A 27,313-nucleotide genomic window follows, 5' to 3' on the forward strand; every position below is an offset into this window, starting at 1 on the left:
TTGCCTGCCCTCCCCTTTCTCCCTCTTCATCCCCTTGGCCCAGAATCTCTTTCCTTCCCATTCCCTCCTTCCTAGTGTGAGCCGGAAAAGGTCCAGCAGCCCCCTCCCGCCCGATTGCAGCGTTCAGTCAACTCCCTCCCTCCACCTCACCTTAGATGCCGAGTTTGCCAGCTTTCGTTTTTGCCCAGCCGCACGCGCAGCTGCTCTGTTGTTCAATCTTCACCACTGACGCAACTGGAAACAGGAAGTTGCAGCAGAGGAGAAGATTGAATAACTTGAGCAGCCGCGCATGCGTGGCTCTTTGAAAGTGTGCGGCTGGGTGAAAAAGAAAGCCGGCAAACTCTGCATCTAAGGTGAGGTGGAGGGAGGGAGATGGCGGAACGCTACGATCGGGTGGGTGGGGGCTGATGGACCGAACAATCCTTCATTGCCTCACTGCGGAGACAAGTCCATTCACCACTCCACGGGGCGGTGAATGGCCTTGTCCCCACCCCGCAGCAACCACTATTTTTTTCTTTCCCCGTTTCGGCGGGTTACCCGCGGCTAGCTGCGGGTAACAATCACCGTGTCATTCTCTATTTTGGTTCTCATAAGTAGTAGATGAAAAGTTAAGGAAAGATTAGGTTCTTACCTTGATGATAATCTTTCTTATAGATGTATCAAGTCATGAATGCTAGGGTTTTGCATCTGAACACGCAAATTGTTTGCATAAAACTGTCCATCATCTTTTCAACTCCACCGCCTTCCTAGAGAGCTGCTCCTACCCTTTCAGTTCGTACAAAAGCAATCAAGTAGCACTGTAACATAGTAGATGATGGCAGATAACGAACCAAATGGTCCATCCAGTCTGCCCAACCTGATTCAATTTAAATTTTTTTTTCTTCTTAGCTATTTCTGGGCAAGAATCCAAAGCTCTGCTCGGTACTGTGCTTAGGTTCCAACTACTGAAGTCTTCATCAAAGCTCACTCCAGCCCCATCTACACCATCTCAACCCTCCCCAGCCCATCCTCAACCAAACGGCCATATACAGACACAGACCGTGCAAGTCCTGTGTGTTCATCCCACGCTTTTTTGAACTCCGTCACCATTTTCCTCTCCACCAACTCTCTCTGGAGCACATTCCAGGCTAACACCACCCTCTCCATAAAGAATAATTTCCTTACATTGCTCGAGACTACCACCCCTCAGCCTCAAATTATGCCCTCTGGTTTTACCATTTTCCTTTCTCTGGAATAGATTTTGTTCTACATTAATGCCTTTCAAGTACTTAAACATCTGAATCATATCTCATCTGTCCCTCCTTTCCTCTAGGGCAGGGGTGCCCACACTTTTTGACTTGCAAGCTACTTTTAAAATGACCAAATCAAAATGATCTACCAACAATAAAATTTTAAAAAACACAAAGCACACTTTACGCAGAGAAAATGTTAAATTATTAAAGGATCTCTGAAAATGTACTGGCATCTATGAGGGCAAAAAGTCAAATTTCAGCAAAAAATAACAAACTTTTGTTTATAATGACGGGAGTTGCCATGCAGCTTATTTTAAAGAATTGGAAAAATTGGGATAGATTAAATTATTCATTCTGGTGGGAATCCCTATGTTATATCTTTAAAATGGAAAAGTTTATGGCCATTCAGAAGAGTTATTATAAAAAATTTATGGAAGTTTGAGAACAATTAATTAAATATTATAAAGATTGATTTATTTGTATAATTTGGGGAAAACATGCACATCCAGGGAGGGGGGAGATGTTTTGGCATTTGTTAAGAAATATAGAAGGGTTGATTACAAGTATTTTCTGAGATGTTTGTAATTTAAAAATGAGTGGGAAAAATAAGTTTTGTCTTTATTCTATTAAGTATATTGTGCTCTAATGATATTGTGCACAATTGAAGTTTTAAAAACGAATAAAGAATATTAAAACAAATAAAAAAACAGAATGTTAATTATAATTTATATTTGGGGTTTTTTTCAAAGAGGTCAAGGCAGATGACTTTAAATATGCAATGTCACCTCAGTAACAGCCATACAAAAATAGACAAATATACCCCCTCCCCTTTTACTAAACTGCGATAGCGGTTTTTAGTGCAGGGAGCTGCGCTGAATGCCCCGCGCTGCTCTCGACGCTCATAGGCTCCCTGCACTAAAGCACAGTTACTTACCGTAACAGGTGTTATCCAGGGACAGCAGGCAGATATTCTTAACGAATGGGTGACGTCACCGACGGAGCCCCGGTACGGACCTTTTTAACTAGAAAGTTCTAGTTGGCCGCACCGCGCATGCGCGAGTGCCTTCCCGCCCGACGGAGGAGTGCGTGGTCTCCAGTTAGGATAAGCCAGCTAAGAAGCCAACCCGGGGAGGTGGGTGGGTCGTAAGAATATCTGCCTGCTGTCCCTGGATAACACCTGTTACGGTAAGTAACTGTGCTTTATCCCAGGACAAGCAGGCAGCATATTCTTAACGAATGGGTGACCTCTAAGCTAACAGAGAGGGAGGAGGGATGGTTGGCCATTAGGAAAATAAATTTTGTAACACAGATTGACCAAAGTGTCCATCCCGTCTGGAGAAGGCATCCAGACAGTAGTGAGTAGTGAATGTGTGAACTGAAGACCAAGTGGCCGCCTTGCAGATTTCCTCAATAGGAGTGGAACGGAGGAAAGCCACAGAAGCAGCCATAGCTCTGACCCTGTGGGCCGTGACAGGTCCTTCCAGTGACAGGCCGGCCCGAGCATAACAGAACGCAATACAGGCAGCAAGCCAATTGGACAGCGTTCGTTTAGATACAGGGTGACCCAGACGATTAGGATCGAAGGTCAGAAAAAGTTGAGGAGAGGAGCGGTGAGCCCTGGTACGGTCAAGGTAGTACGCCAGGGCACGCTTACAATCCAGCGTGTGAAGAGCCTGTTCCCCAGGATGAGAATGGGGTTTAGGGAAGAAAACAGGCAGCACGATGGACTGGTTGAGGTGAAAGGCTGAAACCACCTTAGGAAGGAATTTAGGATGGGTACGCAGAACCACCTTGTCATGGTGAAAAACAGTGAACGGTGGATCGGCTACCAGTGCATGTAGCTCGCTAACCCTCCTGGCAGAGGTGATGGCAATGAGGAAAAGCACCTTCCATGTGAGAAGTTTGAGCGAGGTAGTAGCCAGAGGCTCAAAAGGAGGTTTCATGAGGGCTGACAAAACCACATTGAGGTCCCAGACGACTGGGGGAGGCTGAAGAGGTGGTTTGATATTGAAGAGGCCTCTCATGAACCGGGAAACCAGAGGATGAGCCGTGAGGGGTTTTCCAAGGATAGGCTCATGAAACGCAGTGATGGCACTGAGGTGGACTCTGATTGAGGTCGACTTGAGGCCAGCGTCGGAGAGAGAGAGCAAATAGTCCAGTACAGTTTCCACCGCCAGAGAGGTGGGATTGTGATGATGAAGGAGACACCAAGCGGAGAACCGGGTCCACTTCTGATGGTAACATTGGAGTGTGGAGGGTTTCCTGGAGGCATCCAAAATGCGACGGACTGGCTGAGACAGGTTTTCTGGAGAGGTCAGCCCGAGAGAAATCAAGCTGTCAGGTGGAGGGAAGACAGATTGGGATGTAGCAGAGACTGATGTTGCTGCGTAAGCAGAGAAGGAAATACAGGAAGAGGAATGGGCTCCCTGGAGCTGAGTTGAAGCAGGAGGGAGAACCAATGTTGTCTGGGCCACCGAGGGGCGATGAGAATCATGGTGGCCCTGTCCTTGCGGAGCTTGAACAGGGTCCGCAACATCAGAGGAAGTGGAGGGAAGGCATAGAGGAACCGATCCGTCCAGTCGAGTAGGAATGCATCCGGGGCCAGACGATGTGGAGAGAAGAGTCTGGAGCAGAACTGGGGCAGCTGATGGTTGTGAGGAGCTGCAAAGAGGTCCACCTGTGGAGTGCCCCATCGAGCAAAGATGGAGTGGAGAGTGGGAGGATCCAGGGTCCACTCGTGAGGTTGAAGGATGCGGCTGAGCTGGTCGGCCAGGGAATTCTGTTCGCCCTGGATATAGACCGCTTTGAGAAAAAGATTGTGGGCTGTGGCCCAGGTCCAAATTCGGAGGGCCTCCTGACAAAGGAGACGAGATCCGGTGCCGCCTTGCTTGTTGATGTAGTACATGGCGACTTGGTTGTCCGTGCACAGTAGAAGAACCTGAGGATAGAGAAGGTGCTGGAAGGCCTTGAGAGCATAAAACATGGCTCTGAGTTCCAGGAAATTGATGTGATGCTGACGCTCCTGAGGGGTCCAGAGTCCCTGGGTGCGTAGATCCCCTATGTGAGCTCCCCATGCATAGGGGGAGGCATCTGTGGTGATGATCATGGAATGAGGGGGCGGATGAAGAAGGAGGCCCCTGGAAAGATTTGAGGAGTTCAACCACCATTGAAGAGAGTGCTGAAGAGACGATGTCACAGAGATGGGATGAGAAAGAGGATCCCTGGTCTGCGACCATTGGTTGGCGAGGGTCCATTGCGGTATCCTCAAATGGAGTCGCGCCAGAGGAACCACATGGACTGTCGAGGCCATGTGACCCAGAAGAATCATCATCTGGCGAGCAGGGATGGATGGTTGGAGGAGCACCTGTCGACAGAGGTGAAGCAGTGTCCGGTGCCGGTCGGCAGGAAGGAACGCTCTCATGGAGTTGGTATCGAGAAGTGCTCCGATGAACTGAAGGCGCTGCGTGGGAAGCAGATGCGACTTGGGATAATTGATCTCGAACCCCAAGAGATGGAGGAAAGAGATGGTGTGGTGAGTGGATTGCAGCACAAGTGGAGCGGTCGTTGCTTTCACCAACCAATCGTCCAAGTAGGGGAACACTTGTAGGTTGTGGGACCTGAGACAGGCCGCTACCACAATCAGGCACTTGGTGAACACCCTGGGCGAAGATGCGAGACCAAAGGGAAGCACTTTGTACTGATAGTGGTGATTGAGTATCTGGAATCGGAGGTAGCGACGTGAAGCCTGATGGATTGGGATGTGAGTGTAGGCCTCCTTGAGGTCCAGGGAACATAGCCAGTCGTGTTGAGACAGAAGAGGATAAAGTGTGGCAAGTGAGAGCATCCTGAACTTTTCCTTGACCAAACACTTGTTGAGGTTCCTGAGGTCGAGGATAGGACGAAGATCTCCTGTTTTCTTGGGTACCAAGAAGTAGCGGGAGTAAAATCCCTGACCTCTTTGGTCTGGTGGAACTTCTTCGATGGCATTGAGAAGGAGGAGGGATTGGACCTCCCTGAGGAGGAGAGGAGTTTGGGAGGAGTGAGAAGCAGACTCTACGGGAGGGTGGTCTGGAGGAAGAGTCTGAAACCTTAGTGAGTATCCGTGACGGATGATGTTTAGAACCCACAGGTCTGATGTGATGGCCTCCCAGCGTCGTAGAAAGATGGTGAGGCGGCCCCCGATAGGTTGAGGCAGAGGCAGCGAGGGTTGGAGACTGGCTATGCCCTGGAGAAAGGAGTCAAAAGGGCTGAGGAGGCTTAGTTTGAGGGAGAGGCTTAGCTGTCTGGTGAGATTGCGAGCGAGCCTGAGAGTGTTGTTGTTGTTGTTGGCGAGGCCGACGAGATTGCTGTTGAGGAGGATTCAGCGGCCTAGCAGAAAAGCGAAGTTGGTAAGAAGACTGAGGTCTGTATGGTCGTGTCGGCGGAGTCTTCTTTTTAGGCTTAATGAGGGTGTCCCATCTGGTCTCATGAGCCGAAAGTTTTTGTGTGGTGGTATCTAGAGACTCCCCAAAAAGTTCATCACCAAGACAGGGCGCGTTGGCAAGGCGGTCTTGGTGGTTGACATCCAGGTCAGATACTCTCAGCCAGGCAAGGCGTCGCATAGCAATTGCCAGAGCAGAGGCACGGGAGGAGAGCTCGAAGGAGTCATAGATTGAGCGTACCATGAACTTCCTGAGCTGAAGGAGGGTGGAAATTTGTTGCTGAAACAAAGGGACCTTGCGTTCAGGGATGTACTTTTGCAGAGCAGAAAGTTGTTGTACCAGATATTTCATATAAAAAGAAAAATGAAATGAATAATTGTTGGCTCTGCTAGCCAGCATGGCATTCTGGTATAGGCGCTTTCCAAATTTATCCATTGTTTTACCCTCTCTGCCAGGAGGGGTGGAGGCATAGACACTGGAACCATGAGATTTCTTGAGAGTGGATTCTACTAGGAGGCTCTCATGTGGCAACTGGGGTTTATCAAATCCCGGGATAGGGATGACCCTGTATAAACTGTCCAGTTTCTTAGGGGCACCTGGAACAGTAAGGGGGTTCTCCAAGTTTTTATAAAACGTCTCCCGCAGAATATCATGGACGGGGAGTTTGAGAAATTCCTTGGGGGGTTGGTCGAAGTCCAAGGCTTCTAGAAAGGCCTGGGACTTCTTGGAGTCGGACTCGAGTGGGATGGAAAGAGCCCCAGACATCTCCCGAAGGAATTTTGTAAATGAGGACTGCTCGGGCTTGGAGGTGGATTCAGCCATGGAGGGTTCCTCATCAGTGGAAGAGGCATCCTCCTCGGTACCGAGGGGGGATTGCTCCCATAAGTCAGGGTCCCTGATGGCCGGCTCAGCATGGCGGGTTTTAGAAAGGGACTTGCCAGATCTCATGGATACGGTGCCGGGGGATGAAGACCGGTGCCGATCTCTGTCCCGGGAGGAGTGGTGTCGATCCCGGTCCCGAGACGATCGATGTCGATCTTGGGTTCGGGATGGGTCCTCCGCCGTGCAGGTCTGTAATGCAGGCTGTGCCGATAAGACCGGCATCGAAGTATTCATCGGTACCGAGGGGGTGGTCACTGGCGTAGTGGTGCGAGGCTCGGGCCGGACCGGTACCGGAAGGAGCGGTGCCAGCAGGGTTGGGAGCAGTTCCTGAAGCTGGTGCTCGAGTTGCTCCTGTAATTTAGTTTGGAGGATGGCCGAGATACGGTCCTCCAATGGGGGCACCGGTACCGTTTTACTTTTCTTCGGTACCATAGGTGCCGCTCTACGCTCCGGTGATGAGGAGGCCGATGAAGAGGCACTCACCGTTATCGGAGCGGAGCGCTTACGGGACTTGCGGGACGTCGGAAGGACCGGTGTCACCGCCGTGGCTGGAGGGCGCTCGAGGGAAGTGGAAGGCTTCTTAGCTGGCTTACCTGGCGCCATCGACCCCGCAGAGGGATCAGGTGGTGTCCATGTTGACGGTGCCGATTTCGGCGGTGCCGTCGACGTCGGGGTCGGATCCATAGCAGAACCGGTGCCGAAGAGGAGATTCTGCTGAATTTGTCTATTTTTAAGTGTGCGTTTTTGAAGAGTCGCGCAGCGGGTGCAGGTGTCAGCCCGATGTTCCGGACCCAAGCACTGTAGGCACCAGTTGTGTGGGTCCGAAAGGGAAATCGGGCGTGCACACCGCTGGCACTTCTTAAAACCCGGCTGAGGGGGCATGAAGGGGAATACGGCCTCAGCGAAATCAAAGCCGGAGGCTTGTATGATGGCAACAGGCCCCGCCGGGGCCTGTTGAAAAATAAAGGAAAAAATAAAGTTTTTTTTTTTTTTTTTTTTGTAAATTAGACAGAAAAGAAAAACCCGAAGGAAAAAAGCAGAAAAAATCAGAATAACGCGAGCGGGAAGGCAAAAAAGGAGTGTTCAACAGCCGTTGAATACCACATGCGTCTTCTTCGCTCCGCGGAAACGAAGAAACTGGAGACCACGCACTCCTCCGTCGGGCGGGAAGGCACTCGCGCATGCGCGGTGCGGCCAACTAGAACTTTCTAGTTAAAAAGGTCCGTACCGGGGCTCCGTCGGTGACGTCACCCATTCGTTAAGAATATGCTGCCTGCTTGTCCTGGGATAAAAACCACTATTGCAGTTTAGTAAAAGGGGGCCATAGTGCAAAATATAGACAGCAGATATAAATTCTCAAAAAACGGACACATTTTAATCACTAAATTGAAAATAAAATAATTTGTCCTACCTTTGTTGTCTGGTGATTTCATGACTCTGACTGTTCATCCAATCTTTCTTTCTTTCTTCCTCCTGCATGCTTCCTCTCCTCCAGGCCTCATCCCAACCAACATCTCTCTATGTCCCTCCATAAGTCCAACTTTTTCTTCCTCTCTCCCTGCCTGCCACCTGACACACTCTATTCCCTCCCCCAACTTTTTCTTCCTCTCTCCCTTCCCCTCCCCTTTCTTTCTCTCTGCCCCTTCTTTTTTTCTGTCTTTTTTTCTCTCTGTCCCCTCTTTCTTTCTCTCTTGTCTCTCTCCAGAGAAAGCAGCACTGTTAGTTGGTCAATGGAGGAACAGCAGCTTGTTTAGTTCCTGGAAGCATGAAGCTCTGTGTCTTTCTTTCTCTTTCCCTGCCTCCCCCCACCCTGTATTTGCATGGGGTTATCTGTGTTCTGGTAGGAATGAATATTGAGAAGCATACAGTGTGCTTTGTGTAGTTTAATTTTGTGGTTAACCATTGTGTTGTTAATACAATTATAGTGTGTGTGTGTGTATATATATATGAAAAATGAATGGAAAAAATAGTGTTACAATTAGTACTATTATGGGGGTGGGGTCTGGGGAGTGGAGATTGGGTGGAGATGGGCGGAGTCTGGTCCATGACTTAGCCCAGTGTTCTTCAACTGCCGGTCCGTGGACTAGTGCCGGTCCACAAAATAATTATTTTATTTCCACTGATCCATAGATTGAACACTACTGATCTAGCTGATGTATGCTTCGAGGTGGAATACTTAGCGCCGATGTTTAGATAAGGATAGCTGATGTCTCCATAAAGAGCGTCAACATTTTGATGAAGCCTTTCAGTGTCCCAATGAAGACCTTTGATGCAGAATTTCGATGTGAAGAATGGTGTTGATACTTCAATGATGATCGATGCTCCGATGAAGCCTATCACCAGTACCGGGGACGAGCGCATCGATGCCTCTTGGACACACAAGATTAGCATTGACATTGACTTGGAGAACGTCAATGCAAAGCACAGCGATGTTTAGAGGCAGACTCCGAAGCTGTATCTTGTGGCCTATGACCACTATACTTGGGCTGAGCTGGTACCAATGAGGTTGGTGTAGACACTGGCATGGAGATTAGTTTGAAAATGTCACCAATCTATCTGCGCGGAAATCATGGAGTTTGGATCAAATATCCTGTACCAATACCTGAGACTGAGTGGGTATCAATGGTACAGCAGGGTGTCTGGTGATGGGAGACCTCGATGACGATGCATGCCCAGCAGGAGACACAGGGACTCAATGCTGAAGAGGTCTGTGACGCCGGATGAGAACTGGTATGCAACTCAGATGAGATGGTCGCAGGACGCTCCTCTTTGGTTTCCGGGGACACCCGACTTCCTCGCGCAAGGTCCGGTACAGGGGGAAAATCTCTCCCGCTTTGGTCTTATGGCCTGGCTATTGAAAGGTCATGGCTGAAGCATAGGGAATATTACAAGCAGGTTATCGCTACTCTTCTGCAGGCAAATAAGAGATCTACCTCAATAGCTTATGCTAGGGTCTGGCGAGTATGTGAGTCTTGGTGCGCTCAGTTAGGGATTTCTCCCTTTTGGGCTTCCTTGTCGCACATTCTTTCCTTCTTGCAAGATGGGGTGGCCAAAGGGTTAGCCTATAATTCCCTTCGGGTTCAAGTGGTGGCTACCACCTGTTATAGAGATAAGGTGTCGAATGCGTCCTTAGGGTCTCAGCCAGATGTGGTTCAAGTCCTTAAGGGGGTGAACTGCATTTGGCCGCCTTTGCGGAGACCATGTACAGATTGGAATTTAAAAGGTGGTTTTTGGGGGGTTGCAAGGGGCTCCTTTCGAACCTTTGAGTAACACGAAGCTCAAGAATGTTACCTTGAAAGTGATTTTTCTGGTAGCTCTAGCATCGGCTATGCGCGTGTCTGAGTTGCAGGCGTTGTCCTGCAGGGATCCGTTCTTACATGTCTCGGTGTCTGGGGTCTCGATTCGGACGGTTCCTTCCTTTCTTCCTAAGGTGGTTTTGCCTTTTCATGTCAATCAGTCCCTCTTCCTCCTGTCGTTCAAAGAAGAGGATTGGGGGTTGCGGTTTCATTCTTTGCATTTTCTCGATGTGCGTAGAGTGCTCTTGCACTATCTTCATGCTACTAATGATTTTCGGTGTTTGGATCACCTCTTTGTGCTCTTTTCAGGTCATAGGAAGGGTCTAGCGGCTTCCAAGGCTTCGGTGGCTCGTTGGGTCCAAGAGGCTATTACTTCCGCTTATTTATTGGAGGACAAGTATTTGCCAGAGGCTTTCCATGCTCACATGACAAGGGCAATAGCTACATCTTGGCCAAGTCCAGGGGATTTTCTCTTGAGATTTGTAGGGTGGCCACTTGGTTGTCATTGAACACATTTTCTAAGCATTGCCACATGGATTTGGTGGACCGCGTGGAGGCACCCTTTGTTGTTTCGGTCATTGCAGAGGCGGCAGGTTCGTCCCATTTGGTTTGAGGTTTGCTTTGCTAGATCCCACTAGTCTCTGGATTCATCTGCTGTCGGCAATAAGGAAAAAAAAATTATGTCCTACCTGTTAAATTTTCTTTCCTTTAGACGCAGCAGATGAATCCAGAACCCCATCCAATTGGGTTTTTTCGAAGGTGATTTCTCTCGCAGGTTAAATCCATTGTTGGGTCAGGGTGTTATATTCTTTTTACTTGTGGGAAAGAAGTTTGTTGCTGTGCAGCTGCATTATTCCTGATGCTTGGGCAAAGAGCGATACTAACTGGCCAGGAGGGATTCCATCCAAGATATACACCTGCAAGTCAGTTCTCTATCTCCACCTTCTGGTAGATGTGTGCTAGCCCACTAGTCTCTGGATTCATCTGCTGCATCTAAAGGAAAGAAAAGTAACAGGTAGGGCATAATTTTTCCATTTCAAACAGGAAATCAGTCCCATTTCCAGATATCTTCAAAGCAGACACTTGGTCCTCAGTTCATCCTTTTACTAAGCACTATTGTTTGGACTAGAGTTCAGCACAAGATATTCAATTTGGTCAATCAGTCCTATGGAATTTACATTACATTACATTAGGGACTTCTATTCCGCCTATACCTTGTGTTTTAATTTGTCTCCTCCACCCACTTAATTCTTAAGGCTAGGGACTCACCAGCTAGTGTGCCTGCATTTCCCCTACTTGTTTCCGGAGAAAGCAAAGTTGCTTACCTGTAACAGGGGCTCTCAGTAGACAGCAGGAGAATGCATCCACCCTTCATTCCCATTCTGAATTGTTAATTAAGCTAATGACATAACTGAACAGCTAGGGGGTGGAGCTCGGGAGGCAAGGTGGCCGCACATGCTCACTAGTAAAAAAACAAAACAAACAAACCACTCCAAAACCTAATGTACCTAGGAGAGAGCACCAGCATGCAGGCTCAGAGGACTTCACCAGCAAGTGTGGCTACATTCCTCTGCTATTTACAGAGAACCTGTTACAGGTAAGTTGGGGAGTGAGATGGGGAGTGTGTGTGTGTGTATATGTATATATATATATCCTATATAATAAAACCCTAAGCGCACATGCGCACTTAGGATTTTGTGTTGCCTGCCGCTGTGGTGTGTGATCCGTGGCAGCCAACCCAGCGGCAGGAAACATTCTGGCCACTCCCCTCTTCCCACCCTCACTCACCCTGGAAGCCAGGCAAGCTCTCTCCCTGTCTGCGTCCTCGGCAGGGAACACACCTCGGCCCTCACTCGCCGCTGCTGCTGATCCTCCTGTAAAGAGCAGCCTGCAATGGTGGCCAGCTTTAGCGAACCTCATCGGCCGCTCTCCAACTCGGTAGCACGTTCCCCCTCTGACACGATCCCGTGCGTCAGAGGGAACGTGCTACTGAGGCTGGAGAGCGGCCTGCGAGGTTCGCTATAGCCGGCCACCATCGCAGGCTGTTCTTTACAGGAGGATCAGCAGTGTGAGAGGAGCCGCCGCCGGCACTTTTAAAACTTGAAACAAAAACCTTCAGCCGCAGCAGGCCAGCCCGCGGGAAGGGAAGGGGGAGGGGCCGAACGGAGCAATTGCTTCACAGGGACCTGGAGGGGTAGGGAAATACCGCTGCTGCTTCTGCAAAGGAAAGTGGGGGGGGGGGGGGGGGAGAGACAGAAAGAAATACAGACAGACAAAGGAGGCCAGGGAGAGAGACAGACAGGGGACCAGAGAGACAGACAGACAAACAGACAAAGGGTGCCAGGGAGAGAGAGAAAAATAGCAGGAGGGAGAGAGACATAAAGAAAGGAAGAAAGAGACAGGAGCAGGGAGAGAGACATAAATAAAGACAGACAGGCATATATTCTAGCACCCGTTAATGTAACGGGCTTAAACACTAGTATATATATATATATACACATACACACACACACATATATATACTGTAATTTTTATTTGTATACCGCCAATACCTCTTCGAAGTTCACAGCAGTTCACAAACAATAAAATATCTAATATTAGGTGCCTGGAACTTCCCTATCTGTCCAATGGGCTCACAACCTAACTAAAGCAACTGTATAAACAATTACTTACATACTAAAGATATAACAAAGGAGAAAAAGAGACCTATTATAGGATAAAACTTATATTGGAAAACTTGCACTGTAAGGATAACTATGGTAAATTGTAACCGATAAACAGTATATTATATATATATATTAGTATTAGACCCCTAGTATGTGTCAAGTTAGGATAATAAGTTATAACAAACATACAGAAATTATTGCAAATCCAGTGCAAATCATAACCTGTTTAACTGTATACTATGTATGTTTAACCTGTAACCCGTTCTGAGCTCTTTGGGGACAATGGGATAGAAAATGAATTAAATAACAGATTCATATTCAGAACCCCAGAAGGGTTAAAATGAAAAACAAAATTAATCCAAAACCAAAACAATTTAACAAACCAAGATCGCGTGTGTGTGTATGTATATTTTAGTATACTTGAAAGATTGCTATATCAATATAAGAATGTCATACAACACATTTGCTCAGATTTGTGTCTTGGTAAAAATATAAAAGCTAGCATACATGACTTCTGTTACCTTCTTTCTTTCTTTTTCCAGGGCTCTCCATTGTTCATAGCATTCTTCCAGCCGAACATGTAGCTCGCTTGCTGGACCACTACGGATTTTCAGTGGCCTCTGAAATCCAAAAGTTGGTACAAAACCAGGAAAAGAATTATCACCATAGATCATGTCATTAAAATAAGGATATAAATGACCTAAATCTTCATAAGAAAACAAATCATATGAATCCATCAGGGGGACAAGAGAGTGACTGAATGGATGAGTGGATCTTGATGGAAATCCAGTAGAACCAAACTGTTGAAAATTGTGGTTCTGCCTTAAGTCGCCCATCATGTATGTATTTGAAAAGCAAGAGGATTGTGTGCGATTCAAACGATTGTTGCTAACAGTATTACTATCTCCACTTCCTTGCCTGTGGTTATTGTTGTACTGAGTTTCCAACAGATCTTGACAAGCATTTTGGGGCAAACCATCCAATTGTTTTTGCCCTTCCTCAAAATCATAATGTCCACTTTGAGACTTGGTTTGGAAATTATGTTTGTTCAGATTATCTGCAGGACCAAACTGCTGTACCGAGTAGTTATCACAAAATCCATTTATCTGCTTTAGTTTTTTGTCAGTAACTGATTCAAACAGAACTTCATCCTCAACTTTAGTCAAACCTTCTATATTATTAGCAGATTGCATTCTTTCTGTACTGTTGTAATTGAAATCAAAATTGGAAAACGTTGAAGGGTTTTCTTGGCAGTATTTCTGGTACAGTGAGCCGCTATTTGAAGTTACATTTGTAGATGATAACTGGGAAAACTCAGAGGCATGGCTGGAGTTTTTTGATTGAACAGACAAATGATTGTTCAGTTTCATCAAGTGACTTTGATTTCGATAAGGAGCAGAGCTACTGTTTTCTGCCTGAATGTTTATCCATGTTGGTCTGTTTACATTTACTATACCAGAAGATGCAGAATTTGTTAAGCTTGCTGGTTTAAAATATTCTGAACTTTGAGGATCAAGTTTGGAATTATGCTGCTTTTCTAAGACATTTGTATAATCATTATTCCCAGCACATACCGAGTGAGCTTTCATTCCATACTCTGATTTTAAGCCAAAGTCAGAAGGAAATGTTTCCTTTGGGAACTGCTTATCTGATATGAGTGATGAAGTCTTAAATTTAAAGTTATGTTGGTCTGGCATGATGTCCTCAATTTTCTTCTGACTTGCTTGTTTTAACTGAAACAGTTTAGTGTAAGTATCTGTTTCCACAGATGACGTTTCAAGGTTTCCATTGGCAAGCTTCTTGGCATCCTGAACTCCAAAGTTTGAACATTTATTATGCTTGGATTTATTAACATGTGAATAGTCAGCATACCTACAATAATCAGCATCATCAGAGTACCTGTTAAACTGTGAAAGAAATAATTCTGCTCTTTTTTGTTGCAGTTGTGTATCAACTCCTTTGGAACACATTTTATCCCTTCCATAGGGGTAAGAATCTACTGCTGATTCTTTCATGACTTCTGAAAGCCCAGATTGGGGTGTAAAGCAGTTTTTCACAAATGAATATTCTTGAAATGTTTTGGTATTTTCATTGGTTGATATATTGTAACAGCTAGTACTGTCAGCTCGAGATGGGTATAACCATTGCTCGTCAAGGTCCGAACCTGTAAGACCATGATAGAGTTCATCTATTTTTTGTTGTGGTATGATTGTGCCATTGTGCAGATACTGCTTTTCGACTGCGGATATGGAATCACCACTATACATAGACTGTTGAGAGAAGGCTGCATCAGTTGATCTTTTAGCTTCTGACAAAAGATCATGGTGGTCTGTTAATTTGCTTGTGTTCACAGGCCATACAGATTTTAAACTAGAAGAGCAGATCCTAAAACAGGTAAATGCAGATATTTAGTAATAATTCTGTTTTAAAACAAATAAAAATCATATTTAACCCAAGAAACACAGGGATTGATATTCAGCTGACAACACTCAGCACTTTGATCCCACCGCCAACGTTAAACCTGGAAATTTAATGTTATGTCTGGGAATCAGCATCAGATTTCTGGATTTGTGAAGCTAACAAATATTCATCACTTAACTGACTATGGGTTACCGCATAAAGATAGAAACAACTTTTATGTAGTTAAACTGGTTGGTTAAATTCTGAATATCGCACTTAATTGGTCAAGTGCTAACTCCACTTCTAGAATGCCCCCCAAAACAGCCAGTTTTGAGTTTGGCACTGACTGGTTAACTGCCAACGAAAATTAGCAGTTAGTCTCAAACAGGCAATTTAACTGGCCAGGAGCTATTTCTGGGTAGTTAAATCACTTTGAATATCAACCCAACAGGAAAATGTTTTTTTTCTGTGTTATAAGCCCATACAATAAACACTAGTGCTGCCCGATTCAGGAAAAAAATTTTTGATTCGATTCAGCCTATTGAATCGATTTTTCAATTCGATTTGATTTTCCTGCCCAATTGGGTGTTTTTTTTTAAACATCCTGGTGGGTTTATTTTATAGCCTCTTCACCCCCTTTGCCCTCTCCTAACCACACTGGTGCTGTGGTGTAAACAAAATAAACAAACAAAAAAGACTTTTCCTCTCTCTGTTAAATCCTAACTCACGTTCGCCGTCTAACACCAGCTCTGGCAGGATACACGTTTCAAATCTGACATATTGTAATCACAAAACAGAAAATAGAATTAGTTTTTCTACCTTTTCTTGTCTGGTCATTATTCAAATCTTGTTAAGAACATAAGCAATGCCTCTGCTGTGTATGACCTGAGGTCCATCGTGCCCAGCAGTCCGCTCACGCGGCGGCCCAACAGGTCCAGAACCTGTGCAGTAATCCTCTATTAATACCCTTCTATCCCCTTTTTCAGCAGGAAATTGTCCAAGCCTTTCTTAAACCTCAGTACCGTACTCTGCCCTATTACATCCTCTGGAAGTGCATTCCAGGTGTCCACCACACGTTGGGTAAAGAAGAACTTCCTAGCATTTGTTTTGAATCTGTCCCCTTTCAACTTTTCCAAATGCTCTTTTGTTCTTTTATTTTTCGAAAGTTTGAAGAATCTGTTGGCCCCAGGCTCTGGTTGCCTTCTGATAACTTGCTTGCCAGGATCTCCTTCTTTCCTCTTTCTCTGTGCTAACCATCAATCTTCCATCTCTGTCCTCCCCTTCCATTTCCCTTCCCTCTCCCAGAGGTCTGGAATCTTTCCTTTTTTTCATCTCCATCCACCTTCTCTCAACTGTCCTTTCATCTAGCATCGCTCCCTCCTTCCCCACCACCCCAGGGTCCACCATCTCTCCCTTTCATTCCTAAATCCCATTGTCCACCATCTCTCTCCCTCTCCTCTGTTTTAGACCCATTATTTCTTCCCCCCAAAGTCCAGCATATGCACGTCTCTTTGAACCCCCCCTTCCCTCTGTGCACTTCTACACCAGGGCCCCTGAACATCTGCACCCCTCCTGAAGGCCTACACCCCACCCCTGAAGGCCTACATGTCCCCCCTAAATGCCTACACCCCACTCCTGACGGCTTGCATGTTACCCCCTGAAGACCTACACCCCACCCCTGAAGACAAGCCTGTACCCCTCCCCCTGGATGGCTGCATCCCCCCCCCCGAAGGCCTGTCTGTCCCTTCTGAAGGCCTGCACCCCCGACGGACTACACCCCCCCCCCATGAAGGACTACAATCCCTCTCCCACCGGAAAGCCTGCACCCCCCCCCATGAAGGACTACAATCCCCCTCCCACCGGAAAGCCTGCACCCCCCTGAAGGACTACAATCCCCCTCCCCCCAGAAGGATTACAATTCCCCTCCCCCGGAAAGCCTGCACCCCCCATGAAGGACTACAATCCCCCTCCCCCCATTAGGCCTACGTGTTTAATTTATTGAAATTCAGCAGCCTTTCCCTGCAGAAGATCGCTGGCTCTAGCAAACTTTGTAAGCTGCCATAGGATGTCCGAGTTGTCTTCCTTCTGCCGCTGTCCCGCCCCTTCTCTGACATCAGAGAAGGGGCGGGACCGCGGCAGAGGGAAGACAGCTCAGACAACTTATTGCACACAGTATTCCAGGTGAGGTCTCACTACAGAACCATGGTGAGACCTCACCTGGAATACTGTGTGCAATTTTGGAGACCACACTACCGAAAAGATGTGCTTCGAGCTGAATCGGTCCAGCGAATGGCCACTAGAATGGTCTCTAGACTCAAGAGTCTCCCATACGAGAAAAGACTGGATAAACTGCAGCTCTACACTCTTGAGGAGCATAGAGAAAGGGGAGACATGATTGAGGCGTTTAAGTACATCACAGGTCGTGTCGAGGCGGAAAGCGATATATTCTTCCCTAAGGGACCCTCGGTCACAAGGGGGCACCTGTTCAAACTCAGAGGAGGGAAATTTAATGGTGACACCAGGAAGTATTTCTTTACAGAAAGGGTGGTGGATCAGTGGAACAAACTTCCGGTGCAAGTGGTCAAGGCCACCAGTGTACTCGACTTTAAAAACAAATGGGACATCCACGTGGGATCCTTACGGGGGTCGAGTTAGGGAAATGGGTCATTAGCACTCAGACTTGATGGGGTGGGTCAGAAGAGTGGGCAGACTTGATGGGCTGTAGCCCTTTTCTGCCGTCATCTTTCTATGTTTCTATGTTCTATGAAGCCAGACACTAGCGGATAAGCCACTTCCCGACTGACCCTCCCCACTCACCATCTAAAGCAGGAGCGGTAGGCCAGCAAGAGGCAGTGCCGGCGCTCCTGCTTTAGGGGCGAGGGTCAGTCAATGAATCGGGAGGCCGATTTTTTGGTGGAGTAAATCGATTCGATTCACCCGAAGTGAATCAGTGAATCGATTTGAATCATGAATCGGGCAACACTAATAAACACAGCTTAAAATCCACCATCTCTAAAGTGTAATATAGAAATCCTCAAAGGAAATAAAGTTTCAAAGGCTGTGGATAGGTATTTTACCTTAGTAGTGTAAGGTGAAATGTATTATCTGTGTTCTTCTTTGAATCCTGCTAAACCAGTCGAGACCAATGGACTGTGTCTCCCTACCAGCAGATAAAAGAGAAACTGAAATCTTCCAATGACATCACCAGCTGGTGAAATGTAGAACCCTCCAGTATGCTAATGCCAAAGCAGTGGAGTGTGAAAACCAGATCTCACCATTTGATAACATTAAGAAAGTTACACTGTAGGGCATAAAAGAAGACATAATCTCCCCGTCTTCCCTGGACTAGGAGGATTAAAGGAAAAGGAAATTAAACAGGTAAGAATAAATTTCACCTTACCTTTCATCCTGCTAAACCAGTACAAACCAATGGAATATACAAAAAATAAAGCTGCTTGCCTGTAACAGTTGTCTGTAGATAGCAGGGAAATGCATCTACCTGCTGGTGGAGATAAGAGTACTAATTCTGAACTGTGCCTTATTGGATGGCAAGCCTCCTTGTCAGTCGGTATGCTCTTAACTCCAGCAGGAAGATGGATGGGCTTCTCCTAGCTCCTGGTCTCTGCTGCTTAGCTCCTGGGCTGGCCTAGTTTTGTAGAGCTGAGGGATGCTCTGGCTGTGCGGTGTCAGATGGAAAAATTATGCCTTACCTGTTAATTTTCTTTCCTTTAGACACAGCAGATGAATCCAGAGACTAATGGGATATTGCAAGTGGAGTTAGAGAACTGAATTGAAGTGGAGCTATTGAACTGAATTGAAGATGCTCCTCTTGGATGGAACCCCTTCTTGCCATTTAGTATCGTTCCTTGCCCAAGCATCAGGAACCACACAACTGCATGTATATTAAAAAACTTCTTTCCCAGAACAAAGACCAACCATAGACCAACAACAACCAACTGCAACAATGCCACAAAAAATCCACTTAATGAGAAGCAACCGCAGAAAAATCCCAAATCCTGAATGGGTGGGGCTCTGTATTCATCTGCTGTGGCCAATGGAAAGAAGGTTAACAGGTAAGGCATAATTTTCCCTTCCTTAGCACCTGCAGCAGATGAATCGAGACTAGTGGGATGTAGCAAAGCAATCCTCAGCAGATTGGGAAGCCAACGCAGCCTCCATGATAACCAGAGCACCAAATGCAGACTCCCCACGCGCGGTCACATCCAAACGATAATGTTTGGAGAATGTATTCGAGGAGGACCACATTGCAGCCCTACAAATCTCCTCTAAGAAAAAGTCTTTAGACTGCACCCAAGAAGTCATGACCACTCTAGTGAAGTGCGTGCACAAATCCAGTGGAACTGGCTTACCAGCCAAGAAGTATAGCCTCCCGGAACCACCGGCCCACGAAGTCTTGGAAGCTGCCAAGCCCTTCTTAGGGCCCGAGAACAAGACAAAGAGGTGATCCAACTGCCTAAAGTCATTAGTAACTTGAAGATAGTGTAACTTGAAGTTAATGTAACAGCATCCTCCTGCACATCGAGAAGGCACAAAGTCTAGAAGTGCGACCCATAGTCCTCCTCCCTGAAAGAGGGGAGAAAAAGTGCTTGGCATGAAAAGAAGAAACCAGCTTAGGAAGAAAGGAAGGAACTGGCCATACTGACACCCCAGCAGCCATGAAACAGAGAAAGGGATTTCTGCAGGACAGAGTCTGCAGCTCGGATACCCAACACCAGAGCCACCTGAAAGACCGTCTTCAAGGTGATATCTTTGAGGGAAGCCATGGATGTAGACATCTTCTTTGCCTGCAGCAGAGTAGAAATAACCTTACAAAATTCCCTTATGCCTCAGCCTTGACCGCTCAATAGCCAGGCCATAAGACCAAAGCGAGAGGGATCATCAATCTGTATCAGACCCTGCACTAGTACGTCCAGCATTTTCGGCAGCCAGATAGGAATCCCCATCGCCAGACCCAGCAGATCCGCATACCATAGATGGTGTGGCTAATCCAGAGCAGACAAAGACTACTTTCCCCCTGAAGTGAGCAACTCGAAGTAACACTTGGCCTATCATCAGCCAGGGGGGAAAGACATAAGAATAGCCTTACTGGCTCAGACCAATGGTCCATCAAGCCACGGGAGAGCCAAGGCATCAACCCTCTCGGAAAACAGTTCCCAGAGGCTGCTGAAGAAACGAGAAAGTTTTGCATTTCGAGTAAAGGCCATGAGATCCAACTCTGGATGCCCCCACCTTTGAACTATAAGCTGGAATGCCTCCTGTGACAGTTCCCATGCTCCTAGATCTAGAAGATTTCTGCTGAGGAAGTCTGCCTGAACGTTGGATGACCCCACAATGTGAGCCACTGACAAAAGCAGAAGATACGACTTGGCCCACAGAAGCAGAGCCCGAGTCTTCCTGAGCTAATCGAGGGCTCCTTGTGCCCCCTTGCATGATGATGTAGGCGACCGCCAAGACACTGTCTAAGAGGGCCCTTGTCGGCCTGCCCTGAATCAGATTCCGAAACTCCAAGAGGGCAAATCTGATCCTCTCAATTCCAGAAGATTGATGGAGCAGTGAGCCTCCTCCAGGGACCACACACTATGTGCCGATGCCTGCAGGCACTGAGCCCCACAGCCGATCAGATTGGCATCTGCCGTGACCACCTGCCACACCGGGGTCACAAGGAGCATCCATTGGAAGAGACTGGCACTGTCCAGTCACCAATCCATGCTGCACAAGGCCTGCGGCATCCATCAAAGGTGAGACCATCGGGAGAGAAGAGAGCGCTGAAGAGGCCTCATATGAAAGCGTACCCAGGGAACTACCTCCAGAGCCACCATAGAGCCCTGAACCTGGAAAAAAATCCCACTTCCGTGGGTATGGTAGCCGGATCAGCACGCAAACCTGAGATTGCAACTTCACGTCCTGGTCTTCAGGCAGAAAGACCCTCCCCTGAATTGTGTCGAATCTGACTCCCAGCCCAACAATTGCAACAGAGAAATCACCCTCTAAGTAACCTGCAAACTTTCCTGATGGGAAGAAGACCGGATCAACCATTGGGTCACATAGAGGATTCACCAACTGCCTGTACTCATGGGGGGTCTCTGCTGCATTCAGGGGTGGTTTACTGCTGTTTTCTCTCCCTTCTCTATGCCTGCGATTTGGGTAAGTGGCCCTTTAAATCTCCTTTTCCTGTTGGATGCAGCACGGTTGTTTGTGGCTTTTAGTAACAATGGCTGATGTGTTAAATGCTGCTTGCGCTGTGGGAAGCACCAAGCAGCATCAGGAGTCTGTTCGAGTGGTTGTGGTAGCTCTTTTTCTGCAGATCTGGCGGTAACAGGCTCCAAAGGTTTTTCCTGCGTGGAGGAGGGGGTGGCCTGCTTCTCAGCTAACAGTGGCCATTTTGTCTCTTCAAAAGGATCTTCCTGCGGTTTCAGCCATTGAGGTTTTGAGTTTGGGGCCAGCCTTACCATCCACATCTATCTGTTATTTCTGCTCAGACTGAAGTTGCTGGCATGGGGCAGACATTTCCCTTGCAGCCATTTTCTCTGGAATTTGTTTTGTTACTGCACAAGGCTTATTTGTTTTTTTGGGGGGAGTGATGAGGCAGGAGCACTGTCTAGCTTTCCTGTAGTTTTGGGCCCTGCTCTGTCTTCCCAGTCTCAGCAAGAGGGTCTGGCTGCCAAGCGTAGGCATGTTTTCTCAGTATCTGATTTGGGATTAGTGTCCCCTTCTCCTGCACATTCCGTTTTGGACATGTTTAGGAAGAACTTAGGGGACAAAGATAGTGATCCATGAAGCCGATGATCCCACAGCTACCAGGGTCTTTCACAGGCTGTAGGCCCTTAATATTTCCTCATTTGATCCCTTATCTGTGGCCTCTGCTAATCCTAAAATGGCCAATATCTCAGGAGGAGCAAGATAAGCTTGAGCTGCCTCGAGTGGACTTTTTGGTGGCTGCAGTGACCAAGAAGATGACGGTACCTGTGGAGCGGGAGGTGGGGGGAGAATATAGTGCTTAAGGACGTACAGGACAGGAAGCATGTATTTTCTTTGTCCTTTGAGGTTTCAGCTCTTTCTTTATAGGCAGTAGTCTTTAGCTCCTGTGCCGCAAGGGCTTGCCTGAGCTGGGATCAGCAAGTTATGGATTCCTTGGTGGAATGGTTTGATTTATTAAAAATTTACTATATTGCGGGGGATCTGTACACAATAGATCTCAGTGGTTTACACATTGCCAGAGGTTGTGGTAAGAGCGAGTCCCACATGCGAGAATATGTTGCCTGCTTGTCCTCGGATAACAAGCATCTTGAGGATGACCTTACTATGAAGGGATGGAGGAAGAGTTGGCCATTAGGAAAATAAATTTTGCAATACTGCTTGGCCAAAGTGACCATCTTGTCTGGAATAAGATTCCAAACAGTAGTGTGATGTGAATGTATGAACTGAGGACCAAGTAGCAGCTTTACAGATTTCATCAATAGGAGTTCAGCGAGGAATGCAACTGAAGCTGCCATAGCTCTGACTTTCTGGGCTGTGACACGACTCTTCAGTGACAGCCCAGCCTGAGAATAACAGAAGGAGATACATGAGGCCAACCATGTGGAAATCATTTTCTTGGATACTGGCCAAGCAGCATTGCAACATTTATTTTCCTAATGGCCAACTCTCCCTCCATCCCTTCATAGTAAGCTAGGGAGTTCCACATGTGAGAATATGCTGCCTGCTTGACCTGGGATAAATCACAAATCCTTGACTAATGTGTCTAAGTCCTCGTCAAATAGCAGCTTTCCTTTGAAAAGCAGCTTAATCAAACGTTGCTTGGAAACTGCATCTTTGGACCAATGATGAAGCCAAAGGAATCGTTTTTTAATTTGTTTTATTTATAAAAACTCTATTTTTTTATTTTTAATCTATTAGGTTTGATTGTGTTTCATCCTATTCTTTCAATTTTCTGATTTAGTACATAACATAAGAATAGCCTTACTGGGTCAGACCAAAGGTCCATCAAGCCCAGTAGCACAGTTACTTACCGTAACAGGTGTTATCCAGGGACATCAGGCAGATATTCTCACATGCGAGTGACATCATCCACAGAGCCCCGGTAAAGACAACTTTAAAAGTGCATCGCCACTTTTAAGAATTTGAGAAAATTTGTGAACTACCGCACCACACATGCATGAGTGCCTTCTGGCCTGGCGCTGTTCATAGCTCCTCCGCAGGTGACTCTCTAAGAAGAATGCAGAGGGGAATGGTGAGATTGATGAGACGATGCACCTCGATGTCTTCAGTACCGATCTGATGAAGAGGAGTGATGGGAAGTTCTCTTCTCCCAACAAACATGGGAACAATACGATGTAGATAGATGGTGTCTTGCAGCAGAGTGTCTAGTTGATGAAGCGTGTTGATGCATCAAGGAAAAACATCAATGTATCGATGTAGAGCGACGATGTTTTGATGGAGAGCGTTGTGATGCTGAGAATCAATATCTTGATGGAGAGCGTCATTGTCTACTGGTAAATTGATGAGACATAAACCAACACCTCGATGGAGATCTGAAAATGGTACCCTGTGGCCTCGAGGTGCTATGTTTAAGCTGGGCCGGTACTGTTGTCGTATGTTAACTTAAACATGTCACCGATCTCCCTCCTGAAGAACTCACTGAGTTAATCCTTGAAGAGCTGCAGCCAGTACCATCAGTACCATCAGGGTGTCTAGGGGTGGGTGACTTCGATGAGGATGTACGCTCTGAAGGAGACACAACCTGCAGAGATGGAGTGGAGGCGTCACCTTTTAGCCTGCATCGAGACGCTTGATGCTGTAGAGCAGTGGTTCCCAACCCTGTCCTGGAGGAACACCAGGCCAATTGGGTTTTCAGGCTAGCCCTAATGAATATGCATGAAGCAAATTTGCATGCCTATCACTTCCATCATATGCAAATCTCTCTCATGCATATTCATTAGGGCTAGCCTGAAAACCCGATTGGCCTGGCGTTCCTCCAGGACAGGGTAGAGCACAGGTCTCAAAGTCAGTCCTTGAGGGCGCAATCCAGTTGTGTTTTCAGGATTTCCCCAATGAATATGTATTGAAAGAAGTGCATGCAAAGAGACCTCATGCATATTCATTGGGGAAATCCTGAAAACTCGACTGAATTGCGGCCCTCAAGGACCAACTTTGACACCCCTGCTGTAGAGGCTTGTGATGCTGGTTGGGAAGAAGATGGATACTTAGCTAGCTTTCCCAATGCTAGAATCTCTTTTGATGCTGATGCTGGTACTGCTGGTATCACAGGCTCAGAATGTTTTCTGGTGTCCATAGCTGAACTAAAGAGCTTCTCTTGTTGAATGTGATGAGCTTTCAGTGAGTGCTTCTAAAAGGTAGAACAGTGCAAGCAAAAGAAAAATCCACAGAACTGCAGCAAACCAAGCAGCAAAGCAAAAAAAACAAAAACTGCAGACTATGTACAAGATGCAGGCACTGTTTATTTCAGACTTTAATGGTATATGCAACCTTATTACCAAACCAGGGACCCAAAACAGTAGAACAGTGCAGCCAGAACTCAACACAATGCATAGGGACTAAATACTGCAAACACCAGCTATATGGGTCAGTGATGGAAATAAACTACTGGCACCGACAGCACTTTTTAAAGCCCATCAATGATTTTAACATGGATGAAAAAATTGTGGCAGCAAGATTAAACTTAATGATTAAATTCTAAGGAGAAAAACACTGAAAATAAACGAAAGCTGAGAAGCTCCATATGAAGACAGGAACTATTTACTTTTTTTTTTTTGTAAAATAATAAATAAAGAAAACAACAGCCCAAAGTTCAGGTAGAGACATGATACGGGTTGAAGGCAATGCTGACTATATAAGGTCCAGAACAAGCACTTCTTCGCTCTGCGAAAAACTAGGGAACTGCGAGTCTACGTTGGACAGGAAGGCACTCGCGCATGCGTGATACGGGCAGTCACAAAGTTTCTTAAAACTTAAAGTGACAGTTCACTTTTAACACTGTCCATACCAGGCTCTGAGGATGATGTCACCCACATGTGAGAATATGCTACCTGCTTGTCCTAGGATAACAAGGAATCTACTGTGGGCTGAGCAAACAGCTGCTGACACTCCTATTCCATCGGATACAGCTGAGCCATTGTCTTGGCTACTTTAAAGAACCCTTCAGGAGCATCCCAATGCTCTATGACTTATGCCAGGGAAACAAAGAAGACAGGGCTCTCACTCCATTCATTATAGAACAGAGAGCAGAAGGGACATGCTGGGAGCCCAGGTTTAACTCCTGCAAAAAGTCCATAATAATCTCTAACAGAGCTGAAGGTCTGAACAGACGGTTGACCATGGGGTCATCCCCTTGATTGAGGGCCACCACTGTATCATGCATATTTGCAAAGGCCTGCAATCCTGTGTGAATAAACACAAAGAAAAGATATTAAACACAAAGAAAAGATCTTAGTAAGAAAAAGCACAGTTACTTACCGTAACAGTTGTTATCCAGGGACAGCAGGCAGATATTCTCAACAGTGGGTGACATCACCGACGGAGCCCCGCAGCGGACAGCCTCGAAAGCAGACTTGCTTGAAGATCTTTGTAAGAGCTTCCGAGTGCTACACTGCGCATGCACGAGTGCCTTCCCGCCCGAGTTAGGGCGCGCGTCTCCTGTGAGGAACCTCAGTTCAGATACCTAGCAGAGAAGCAAACCAGGGGAGGAAGATGGGTTGTGAGAATATCTGCCTGCTGTCCCTGTATAACAACTGTTATGGTAAGTAACTGTGCTTTATCCCAGGACAAGCAGGCAGCATATTCTCAACAGTGGGTGACCTCCAAGCTAAGCATAATAAGATGGAGGGAGAGTTGGCAAGTTAAGAAAAAAGATTTTGCAAAACAGATTGGCCAAAATGGCCATCCCTTCTGGAGAAAGTATCCAGACAGTAAGGAGAGGTGAATGTATGAACCGAGGACCAAGTGGTAGCCTTGCAGATTTCCTCAATAGGAGTTGATCTGAGGAAAGCTACAGACGCCCCATTGCTCAAACTCTGTGACCTGTGACTCGACCCTGCAGAGGGAGACCAGCCTGAGCATAGCAGAAAGAGATGCAAGCAGCCATCCAGTTGGAGATGGTTCGCTTTGAGACAGGGTGCCCCAACTTATTTGGATCGAAGGAGATGAAAAGTTGTGGGGCTGTCCTGTGAGGTTGAGTGCATTGCAAGTAGAAAGCCAAGGCACACTTGCAGTCCAAAGTATGGAGAGCCACTTCTCCAGGGTGAGAGTGAGGCTTTGGAAAAAATACTGGAAGAACAACAGATTGATTGATGTGAAATTCTGAAACAACTTTAGGTAAGAATTTTGGATGAGTACGGAGGACCACCTTGTCATGATGGAAAACTGTGAAAGGTGGATCCACAACCAAAGCTTGTAACTCACTGACTCTTCGAGCAGACGTGAGGGCAATCAGGAAAACTACTTTCCAAGTAAGGTACTTGAGATGAGCCTTATCAATTGGTTCAAATGGAGGCTTCATCAATTGAGCCAAGACAACATTGAGATCCCAGACCACTGGGGCTGGTTTTAAGTGGTGGATTAACATTAAAAAGTCCTTTCATAAAGCAGGAAACCACAGGATGTGCAGACAGAGGTTTCCCATCAAGAGGCTGATGAAAAGCAGCAATCGCACTAAGATGGACTCGGACAGATGTAGACTGACACGAATGTGATAAGTGAAGTAAATAATCCAAAACAGAAGCCAAGGAGGTAGACATTGGCTTCAGATAGCGAGTGGAACACCAAGCAGAAAATCTTCTCCATTTCTGGCCGTAACACAGCCGAGCGGACGGCTTTCTGGAAGTTACCAAAATATCTTGTACAGACTGAGAGAATTGTATAGAGTCTGTTAGGTTGAAAGGTACCAAGCTGTTAAGTGTAGAGACTGCAGGTTGGGATGTAGCAAGGATCCTTGACTCTGAGTAAGCAGAGAGGGAAAACCTGGTAGAAGCAGAGGCTCCCTGATGCTGAGTTGAAGTAGAAGGGAGTACCATAGTTGTCTGGGCCACCGAAGAGCTATCAGAATCATGGAGGCACGTTCTGTCTTAAGTTTGACAAGAGTCTTGAAAATCAGAGGGAATGGAGGGAAGGCATAGAGAAAATGACCAGTCCAATCAAGGAAAAAAGCATCTGCCGAGACGCTGGGGAGAGTATATTCGAGAGCAGAACTGAGACAGCTTGTTGTTGAGGGGAGACGCAAAGAGGTCTATCTGAGGGGTCCCCCATTGAGCAAACACCTGACGTAGAGGCGAGGAATTGAGTGTCCATTCGTGAGGTTGCAGAAGACGACTCAATTTGTCCGCCAGACAGTTGTGCTGACCTTGAATATATGCAGCTCTGAGAAAGATGTTTTGATGGAT

The 27,313-nt window shown here is 46.7% G+C and overlaps 1 protein-coding gene across 1 annotated transcript in view; it reads right to left on the reverse strand.

Annotated features, from left to right (window-relative positions):
- The window catches only part of MEIOC (meiosis specific with coiled-coil domain), a 170,273-nt gene that overhangs the window by 41,301 nt on the left and 101,659 nt on the right, over positions 1–27,313 (reverse strand). The window contains 1 exon segment of the mRNA XM_033919289.1: positions 13,019–14,882. Coding sequence (XP_033775180.1) covers positions 13,019–14,882 — 1,864 coding nt within the window.

Source organism: Geotrypetes seraphini, chromosome 13 (genome assembly GCF_902459505.1).
Source record: "Geotrypetes seraphini chromosome 13, aGeoSer1.1, whole genome shotgun sequence".
NCBI lineage: Eukaryota > Metazoa > Chordata > Amphibia > Gymnophiona > Dermophiidae > Geotrypetes > Geotrypetes seraphini.